The sequence below is a fragment of the Thermobia domestica genome, chromosome 11, assembly GCF_964235325.1.
Source record: "Thermobia domestica chromosome 11, izTheDome1.hap1.1, whole genome shotgun sequence".
In the NCBI taxonomy this organism is placed as follows: Eukaryota; Metazoa; Arthropoda; class Insecta; order Zygentoma; family Lepismatidae; genus Thermobia; species Thermobia domestica.
In genome coordinates, this window is record NC_137464.1 from 144,577,455 (window position 1) to 144,588,737 (window position 11,283).

Sequence of the window (11,283 nt, forward strand, 5' to 3'; positions counted from 1 at the left end):
TAGAAGTCGGCCACTAGGGTCTTTTACACTAAACACCCAAAGCAAAGGTTTATGATCAGTCACAAAGGTTGTTTCTTTTCCAAATATGTAAGCACGGAATAGTTTGGCTGCCCAAACTATCGCAAGTAATTCACGTTCGGTTGTGGAATAATTTCGTTCAGCACTATTGAGGGTACGGCTAGCATAGGCGATCGGTTTGTCCTGGCCAATCTGGCCCTGAGACAAGATGGCTCCAATCGCGACTTCTGAGGCGTCACAGGTAATAATGAAGGGACGGCTCATGTCAGGAAATTGAAGGAGAGTGGGGATGTAAATTTTTCCTTCGAAGTTTGAAAGGCTAGTTCTTGCTTGGTTCCCCAATTGAATGGAACGTCTTTCTTGAGCAAAAGGGTGAGAGGTTTGGCTATATTGCTATAACCTTCGATAAATCTACGATAATAAGAACTTAACCCTAAAAATCCACGTAATTGTTTAACATTTTTCGGTTGAGGAAAATGCAACACTTTCTCAATTAAACGGGGGTCTGGTTTCAGACCTTGATCTGTGATTTGATGTCCTAAATACGTTACTTCCTTTCTGAGGAATTCACACTTATCAGGCTGAAGTTTGAGGTTGTAGGTTCGAAACCTATCAAATACAAGTTTCAATCGCGACATGTGTTCCTTTAAATCTCTGCTATATATACAACAATCGTCCAAATAAGAAAAGCACTTTAATCCTTGTAATCCGGATAAAACAATATTCATCATTCTCTGAAAAGTTGCGGGGGCACCGCATAAACCAAAACTCATTCGGTTATACTCATAATGACCATATGGGGTACTGAAAACGGTCTTGCTACGGTCTTCAGTCTAATTCTAATTTGTTGGTACGAACTGGCTAAGTCCAAGGTCGTAAAGTACTTAGATTGTCCTAACTGATCTAAAATCTCAGTAATATTCGGTAAAGGAAAACTATCACCAATTGTAATCTGGTTTAGCCTACGACAATCTAAACATATGCGAATCTTAGGTTTGCCTGAGGCATCCATCTTTTTCGGCACTATCAATATCGGAAAATTCCAAGGACTCTTACTTGGGGAATTATACCTTCATCTAACATCTTGTCGATTTGGTTTTGTACTTCAGATTTATGTACTTCAGGAATGCGGTACGTTTTCTGAGTTACAACGGTACCTTGTTTGTCTGGATGAATAGGGATGCTATGTTCAATCACATCGGTATACGAGAGCTTGTCTCCCTCTAAATAAAACAAATCATGGTATTCCTCACAATGCGATAATATTTGGTCTAGGAATTAATTCGTGCGGGTGGAAAAGAGATGGCGCAACGAACGGAGCGTCCCACAGTTCCGTGTATCCACACATGTGTTGCAAACCCCTGTCATCGCGTATCGTTCGTAGTATAGGGCAGTGGATTAAAGCGTCAACAACACCAGTTTGTAGTTAAGTGAACATGGCGCAATTTGTGCCTGATAAAGTGTTTTTGCGGGGTGTCCTGCTGCATTACTTTAACATGCAGAAAAGTGCGACTGAAAGTCATCGTATTTTGGTGGAAGTGTATGGTGACCATGCTCTAGTTGAGCGAACGTGTCAGAAGTGGTTTGCACGGTTTAGAAGTGGTGATTTCGGCTTGGCAGACCAAGAGCGAGCTGGACAGCCAAAAAAATTTCAAGACGAAGAATTGACAGCATTGCTCGAGCAGGATTCGTGTCAAACGCAGGAACAACTTGCAGCAGCATTAGGCGTTGATCAAACAACAGTCTCCAAACGCTTGAAAGCCATGGGAATGATTCAAAAGATGTCACATTGGGTTCCACATGAATTGAAAGACAGAGACGTTGAAAGACGAAAAACCATTTGCGAATTGCTGCTTCAACGACAGAGCAGAAAGGGGTTTCTGCATCGAATTATTACGGGTGATGAGAAGTGGATCCATTACGAGAACCCTAAACGAAAAAAGGCCTGGGTGAAACCAGGTGAACCAGGTCCATCACAACCAAAACGAGATATTCACTGTGCAAAGGTTATGCTGTGCATATGGTGGGATATGAAAGGTGTGGTGTACTATGAGCTGCTGCAACCGGGTGAAACTATGAATGGAGAACGTTATCGACGACAATTAATGCGTTTGAAGCAAGCTCTGGCCAGAACACGACCAGAATGGGAGAACAGACATGATAAACTTATTGTTCAACATGATAACGCTCGCCCACATGTCGCAAAACCGGTCAAAACCTATTTAGAAAATGTCGGATGGGAAGTTTTACCCCACCCTCCGTATTCACCAGACGTTGCTCCTTCGGACTACTACTTATTCGATTGCATGAACAACGATTTGATTGGACAGCGGTTTACTTCTTCAGAAGATATCGAAACATGGGTCTCTGACTGGATCGCTTCCAAGGATGAGGACTTCTTTCGCCACGGAATCCGTACATTGCCTGACAGATGGGCGAAAGTGGTGGCTAGCGATGGACAATATTTTTCTTAAGGTATTTATGTATTTTGTGTTTTTACTACAGCTTCAATGTGTGCGTACCAACCGCACGAATTAATTCCTAGACCAAATATTAAAGCTTTTTCTTCAGCATTCAAATGATCTAATCTCAAGTTCTTCCTAAGTAATTCTAAACGCGATTTTAACCCTCTAGTTTGATTTACACTATCAGACTTGTTCAATACATAAACACTTGGACAATTCGTCATGGTTTCTACTAGTTCAAAATCTAAAGAAACCGGAGGAATTCGTATATCTACTTCATTTTCAGTTAAATTCAAAATACTAGTGACACATTTGTTATGAGACGCTTTCACTATAGCGTCAGGCAGGAACACACCGTCTGCCAAAGTACGTTTTGATAAAAATCCTATTCCATTATTCTCAGTCCTAATTTCAATTAGTTTTTCGGTACGTGCAGGGACTTTTACTCGAGTGCCTACATCTATTTTCAATTCAGCTTTTCCGTCATATGAAATCACACAATTATGTTTGAGAAGAAAATCTCTACCTATTATACCGGCTACATTGGGAGGTAATAAGTCACTACGCATTACATGAAAAGTATGAGTAACTCTATTCTCACCTATTTCTAGTCTAAGATCTAATGTACCTAAAGTATGGGCATGAAAATTATTGAATCCATGCACCGGAGTGGATTCACATCTATGAATCTTTTTCAACATTGACTCACGTAAATGGCTGTACTTGATGAGCGAAAGATCTGAGCCTGAATCTAATAACATCTCATAATTCTTATTCAAATCCATCATTCGTACTTTTATTTTTCCTTTTTCGCCAATTATACTCTTGGTGGAACATTGGCATAGTTGGTCGTAACGTCCAATTGTATGAGACTTAACAGAATTTCTATCAACATGATCAGTTTGCTGAGGTGGTTTCACCTTCGTACATCTATTACTGGTTTATTCTGCAGAACAAAGGAAAATTTTCTTAACCCTATCACTTTGGTTTTTACTGCGATCAACACGTTTTTCAATTTTGCCTTTTGAATAGCTGTTTCGATAAACAACACAAAGATTTATTCTGACTAAAACTTTGTGGCTTGCTGCTGTGTTCAGCACGACACTTATCTCTTAAATTACATTCATGCGTGTCAATGATGGGATAACGACGCGGCGAAACAGCTTTCGGTTTAGGTCGCGGAGAAGGTTTGCGCGGTGTACGGCGCTTAGTACATTCATACACTGGGCGACGCGGAGAAGGACTACGCGCTGGGCGATGCTGAGTGCGACGCGGAGAATGAGTACACGCTGGGCGATGACGTTAAGGATGGCGCGGAGAAGGATCTCGCGCTGGGTGATGACACTGAGGATGGCGTGGAGAAGGACCTCGCGCTGGGCGACGCTGAATGCGACGCGGGTAACGGCTACGCGTTTTGCGGCACTGCGAACTACGCGGAGAAGAGCTGCGCGTTTGGCGGTGATGAGAACAACGCGGATAACTCTTGTTCTTTCGGGTACAAACATGATTGCGTTTCTTCGCACAAGTATGGGTACGCTTTTCACGACAATGATAGGAGTGTGTACAACGTAAAGCACAACAAGATTTGGAATCCTCAACTGTATTACTACTTTCTCTACAATGTTTATCATGCTCATCTTCATGAGAATCTACTGAATGTTCACAATCTTCTAAACAATGAACCTTTTTCTTAACTTTAGCCCTATCGTTACGAGAACGAGAAGAGTGATGGGGATCTCTGGATTTACCTTCAGAACTCTTATTATGGGAAAATTTGCTATTTCCTTTCCTTTCTACCTTGTCTCGACTATGGTTTGAAGATGTTGCCCTATCTTCACTTCTAGAATCTAATGGCTTTCGTCTCTGAGACAAAATGTGTGACTCTTCAACTAGAGCGAAATCAATTAATTGCGCGAATTTATCTTCTTCTGTACTTTTACCACGAATTACTGTTTGAATGCGAGGATCGCTAATTCCCTGGACAAAAGATGCTTTTGTCAAATGATCAATGAGTGCGTGAGCACCGGCTCTTTCCGATTCACGAAAGATTTTCGAAGCAGCAGCTTTCAGATCAGCTCGAATTACATCTAATTTGCTAGCCCATGAGCTAATACTCTCATTTTTGCCTTGCCTGGCAGAAAACAATAAACAAGCATAATAATCAATGGATCTATGCGTAGCATAATTCTCTTCTAAAATTTCCTTAACTGCTTCCCAAGAATTTGTGTTTACTCTGACTAAAATACGATTTCTAGGTTCTCCTAAAATTTTCGACTTAATGAACTTCAACAATACAGGTTTATCACGGGGGTTAACTAACCCTAAAGCAATTTCACAACTGTCAATAAATTGTCTTAACTTAGAACGATCTCCCGTAAATGGTTCTACATTAACTTGAATAGCTTGAGAAACTTTAACATATTCTGATTGTACTGAATTGCCGTCAGCTTCTGCCATGTTTCAAAATTCAAATACACGTGCCTACGTGGAAACAACAAATTAAGCAAATGAATCAATTCCAAGAGATTCTGCGAAAACTCAGAGGAATGTCTTACTAAATCTATCTCTGAAACTAAATTCACGATGAGTTTATCACCTGTATGGGGCTTTAAATGCCACCTAATAATCACTAATAACACTTAATGAACTGGATTCACTAATATGCGTGTGGCGTCACGAACAGTGAGCAGGATGTTTTGCTGATTGATGGCCAGTCAACCAACAAAAGCGTCCTTTTCCCTTTTTCGCTTCCGCCAAGGAGGATGGAATGAAAGTTAAACAGATGGTAAAACTTTCAGCACACAATAAACTTCACACATGCAAAATGCACATGCACATAACACAGTTCACTAAAAACAACTTAGACTGGTATCAAAGTTTACGCCGATTGTTCGTGAGGGCGATTGTTCCAGATATCCTAGGGTTGTTCAGGATATCCTAGGGTTGTTCAAGATATCCTAGGGTGGTTCCAGATATCCTAAGGTTGTTCAAGATATCCTAGGATTGTTCAAGATATCCCACTAAGCTGACACAAATTCATGTGGCGGGCCGGCGGTATGCGTTTGCGTAGACCGGCACCCACACAAGAGAGTTTAGTAATTAACTAAAATACTCCTAATTGGTCAACAAAGTTTCTGCAAAATCACCAATTATATCTCGAGCGGCAAAGTTATATTGGAACAGGAACTCAGCTAACAACCAATCTGAAGATCTTACCTTTTACAAGGTAGCGATGGCCTCGGCCAAGACTTAACTTCTAACTAGAGAACGGTGGAGTCATTATCTCGACGAAAACTTGTTAGCTACCAACCCCTGGGATATCACTTAAAGCAAAAACTCAGAAATAAATTTCCTTGCAGTAAGCCTGCAGTTTATTGTTCCTAATGTTTACAAGTCCACGAGCTTGGGGCGCTAAGTGTGGTTATGTGTTGGTACAAAAAGTGTAACTTACGTGACGGGTTCCAATCGTTACTCACAGCACTGAGAAACACAAAATAAAATAAAACTTCACTAGACTGGGAGGGCACGAGTCAGTCCTAGTAGAAGGTTAGGTGCAAAAGGTGTAACTATTTGATTTGTCGTCTGTTTTAGGCCAGCTAGGCAATGAACCTAGAGTCTGTCAAAACAAACATCAAATAGGGGAGTGACAGAACTTCGACCGTCAACTTCCTAAGCTCGCCAGCAGTTTCTGGGCGCACAGGTCCCGGCTGGAGCTAGCTTTCAGAAGTAGATTGCCAAGTTCGAAGGAGGTAACTTTGACCGTCAGTTTCCTAAGCCGACCAGCAATTATGGGCAGACCCCTGGCTGTCGTCAAGCTTTCAGAAACAGGGTGCCAAGTTAGCCACTAGGATAAGGTATGGATGGAACCAAGAGAGTAGGTTGGCCTCCGGGGAAGCCGAGAGAGTGAGGGGCAGAATGACGGCTTGGACAACTAGGAACTTACTCGGAAATCCTGGGCTAGATCGTGCCTAAGACATTGCGGACTCCGTCTAGATAGCACGACCTTGAGGGGCCTCAGGAGAGGGACGTTGTCCGACGATCGAGCCAAAAACATGAGTTTTTAAAGGCCTCGATCAGCTGTGCACACGGCACCAATTTACGTCTCGTGTGCATGGTTGTAACGCGTGCAAACGTTGCACTCAGACCGTGAGGTCAGAGGTTGGACATGCGTGGAAGTCCAAAAGTTCCCTGGGGAGGAACCCGAGAGTAGCCAGCAGCCTGAAAAGAAAGCTGATTGGTTTGCACACGACACTAAGAGCCAAGTCAGCTGAGAAAAGTGCTTCTCCGAGGGGCGGAGAGAAAAGCCATTGGAACACGTCATGCTTCTAACACCAAGATTGGTTTACAATAATTGCCTGGGCGGCGCCACATGAGGAGAGAAGATTTTGTTGGTGCGCATGCGTGTATATATACTCTGTGTTCTTGTACGTGTCATCCCCAAACTCTGGCAGGATAGTATACATCGAAATGTACAAATATTCATACATTAAATCACTTAAAATATAGAACATAAATGGTTTTAAATACTAAAGAACAAAGATTTCATACATGTTGAACCAAGGACCTTCTTACTATAATTTATATGTAGACCCTTCTAAGATAACATATATAAACATCTGCAGTTTGAGGACAGAAAAATAATCTTCCTTTTTAGAAGCAAAAATGAAAAGATTTTAAACATACAGATTATATGGACTTCGTTAAAAGTATTCTACCACTAATAATAATAACAATAATAATACAAGACTACATATATGTCAGACACAGAGCCAGACATCTCCCTTTACAGAGGGGATGTTGTTATCTACCAGACGGTTGACCCTGAGGTCAAGAACGGGGAACTCGGTTACTCAGAACAGGAAGACAAGAAGACTTTCGTTCAAACTAAGAAAAAAAGAACACTCAATACGAATTTGTATTTTAAAAGAAGTAAACGAAATACGAAATCTGTTGCAGTTTTAAAAATTAATAAAAAGAAATATTTATTCGCAAAAAGAATTTGCGAATCTGCGGCCCACTACAGTCCTTCCTCCTAGGGAAAGAAAAATTTTAACTGTAAGGCAAAAATTTTTCGGACTAACTACAATCAAAAAGAAATTTTTAAATCAAAAATAAATTTTAACGGGTTTTCATAGACCGAGTAACTCTCTGATTAAGATTAGGTGAATCATCATCTTGTGATACCTCATTAAATGTTATTTCACCAGAAGCAGCTCGATAAGTAGCACTAAGAGCTGGACTATTTGATTGTACACCTGCAATGATTGTTGGTTTGAAACATATGGTTCTAATGCAATCAGAATTACACCACTTGTCTCTGTGTCTACAACAATTAAACTTAAAACTACAATATACACAAAGGAATATAAAAATGCTAAACATGATTATATAAAATAAGTCAAAATAGAATATGAAAATACAAGATTACTCTGTTTCATTTGCCATTCTTGTTCATTGATTAACCTTTCAACATCCTCAACACGATGGCTGGCATATTGCAAATCTCTAACTTTGTGTATAATATGATTTAAAGGCAAAGTAAATTCCATATCCTTAATATTAATCTTTGAGTTTGAAAATACGCAACAATCAATGCTATCATTAAGTAGTGGAAGCAGATCTTTACTTGTATTGTTAGTGACATAAGTCTTTTGAGAAGTAATCAAAGAATTTGGACCATAAGCTTTACAGTTTCTGTCTAATATCAATTTACCAGTCTTATGAATCAAAGCAGTTTTTGACACATCATTACCACATACTGTTGTTAAATTTTCAGGGAATGGCGAAGCATATAGCCATTCATTATTATCTAAAGAAATCCACAAAATATTCTGTAATTCTACAATACGTCGATTGCAATCTGCACGAATCGATTTAAGAAAATCAATTAGTTTTACTTCACAATCTTCATTACTATATGTGGGTTTCAACGGAAATGTTTGTTTACACACTTTACAAGCATTTCTTACAGAATATGTTTGTTTACAAGCATTAAACATACTTTCATCAATTTTACCGTAATATTGTTTAGATACTTCAATCACCAAATAAGGATTTTGAGGTTGTATGAAGAAATACTTGTTATCTTTAAGCACAGTAGGAAATGGTATCAATTTATACATGTTAAACCTTAATCCATCAGTCAATGGTAAATTAATTACATAACCAAGAATTTTATGATGAATAAAAATAATGGATCTAGACATTTTTATTAATGTATAACCTGGAAATTCATAAATGACTGCCTACGAGTATTGACTACGTTTAATAGACAACACAGTGTTATTAATAGTTTTCAAAAGAGTATTTGATAATAATTAGCATCTGAAATGACATCTGATTTAATTATCGTAAATAATAAACTTGAATATTAATCTTAAATAATAATCCTTGATAATTAACATCTAAAATACCAAAATGAGAATTTTGAGATTTCAACCACCAAATTCAATTTATGAAGTTAGTTAACACCATTAAATATTCCTCTTTGGTTTTTCACCATGTATTTTTTTTGAATTTGCTCAACCTTGTGGAGTTTTCGTGTAATTGCACTTAACATATAACCAAGAATTAAAAAAATATAATCAAGCAAGTAGACAAGGAGAGAGGATGTCTCATGATGGCTGCGAACGAAAATGGAAACTACATTACCTACTAATAATATAATTTTAACCTATTAGCATGAACGACAAGAAATTTTCTTTTTCTTTCTATGGTAGAATTAACACCTCTAACTTTAACTACTTTGTATGGACCGATCCACTGTGATCCTAATTTCTTGGATCGTCCTCTTCTAACAGATTCATCCTTAAGCAAAACTTGATCTCCTGCTTTAAACAATTGTTCTTTATGAGAGGCTGTCTTATCATATTGTTCTTTGTTCTTAACCTTAGCTTGTTTGAGTTTTAATCTAGCTAACTCGTAACTGTTCTGAAGCTTCTGCTTTAGAGTCTTGAGATAATCATCACACGCGTAATTTATGTCGGTTGTTTGTTTCTGTAATATACCAGGGATGTTAGCCATCCGACCAAACATCAACTCGTGTGGTGTATAATTAGTCATTGAATGCGGAGTTGTATTGTAAGCAAAAGCAGCGCATGGCAACCAGATGTCCCAGTCCAGTTGATTTTCAGACACATAATGCCTCAGATACTCAGCAAGAGATCTGTGAACTCTTTCCACAAAGTTGGTTTGAGGGTGGAATGCACTAGAATGTAGTTTCTTAATTTGGAGCATGCGACACATTTTCTTGAAGGTATCGCTCATAAAATTTGTACCCTGATCGGTTAGGATGGTTTGGGGTACAGCGAAAACACAAACGAATTTTGTAACAAAGGCTTCAGCTACGGTTTCGGCATCTTGTTGCTGTAGGGCAATGGTTACTAAATATTTAAATAGTTCGTCTTGGCAGGTTAATATGTATTCATTCCCGAGAGAACTCTCAGGGAACGGCCCTACTATGTCTAAAGCACATTTCTCAAAAACTACGTCGGGAGTGGTTGTGATAACCATCGGAAGTTTGACGTTAGGCTGGGTGAGTTAGTTTTTCTGACACGACTCACGTTTCTTGATATACTCTTCAACGTCAGTGTTTAGTCTTTTCCATGATTTCGAGTCGATATTATTCAACTCTAAGTATGCTTTAATTTTGGCTATAGTTCGATGTATACCTTGGTGTCCACCGGTAGGGAGGTTGTGAAACTCCTTAAGAATCCTATCTTTTGTTTCTTCATTAAGGGGAGAAGGTTGTCCTTCTGGATCTAAATAAGCAATACGACTCAATGCATCGGCATTGGTGTTGCGGACACCGGCTTTGTAAACAATCTTGTAGTTGTATTCTTCTAATTTAATTCTCCATTTTAGAAGTCGGCCACTAGGGTCTTTTACACTAAACACCCAAAGCAAAGGTTTATGATCAGTCACAAAGGTTGTTTCTTTTCCAAATATGTAAGCACGGAATAGTTTGGCTGCCCAAACTATCGCAAGTAATTCACGTTCGGTTGTGGAATAATTTCGTTCAGCACTATTGAGGGTACGGCTAGCATAGGCGATCGGTTTGTCCTGGCCAATCTGGCCCTGAGACAAGATGGCTCCAATCGCGACTTCTGAGGCGTCACAGGTAATAATGAAGGGACGGCTCATGTCAGGAAATTGAAGGAGAGTGGGGATGTAAATTTTTCCTTCGAAGTTTGAAAGGCTAGTTCTTGCTTGGTTCCCCAATTGAATGGAACGTCTTTCTTGAGCAAAAGGGTGAGAGGTTTGGCTATATTGCTATAACCTTCGATAAATCTACGATAATAAGAACTTAACCCTAAAAATCCACGTAATTGTTTAACATTTTTCGGTTGAGGAAAATGCAACACTTTCTCAATTAAACGGGGGTCTGGTTTCAGACCTTGATCTGTGATTTGATGTCCTAAATACGTTACTTCCTTTCTGAGGAATTCACACTTATCAGGCTGAAGTTTGAGGTTGTAGGTTCGAAACCTATCAAATACAAGTTTCAATCGCGACATGTGTTCCTTTAAATCTCTGCTATATATACAACAATCGTCCAAATAAGAAAAGCACTTTAATCCTTGTAATCCGGATAAAACAATATTCATCATTCTCTGAAAAGTTGCGGGGGCACCGCATAAACCAAAACTCATTCGGTTATACTCATAATGACCATATGGGGTACTGAAAACGGTCTTGCTACGGTCTTCAGTCTAATTCTAATTTGTTGGTACGAACTGGCTAAGTCCAAGGTCGTAAAGTACTTAGATTGTCCTAACTGATCTAAAATCTCAGTAATATT

The 11,283-nt window shown here is 39.2% G+C and overlaps 2 protein-coding genes across 2 annotated transcripts; both read right to left on the reverse strand.

Moving 5' to 3' along the window:
* Positions 1–278: 278 nt before the first annotated feature.
* On the reverse strand, positions 279–656 carry LOC145665299 (uncharacterized). Its single transcript, XM_081732593.1, has one exon. It carries the CDS (start codon positions 654–656, stop codon positions 279–281), a length of 378 nt encoding a protein of 125 aa, XP_081588719.1.
* A 9,965-nt stretch (positions 657–10,621) lies between these two features.
* LOC145665301 (uncharacterized) lies at positions 10,622–10,999 on the reverse strand. Its single transcript, XM_081732594.1, has one exon. The coding sequence runs from the start codon at positions 10,997–10,999 to the stop codon at positions 10,622–10,624; it is 378 nt and encodes a 125-aa protein (XP_081588720.1).
* Positions 11,000–11,283: the final 284 nt, after the last annotated feature.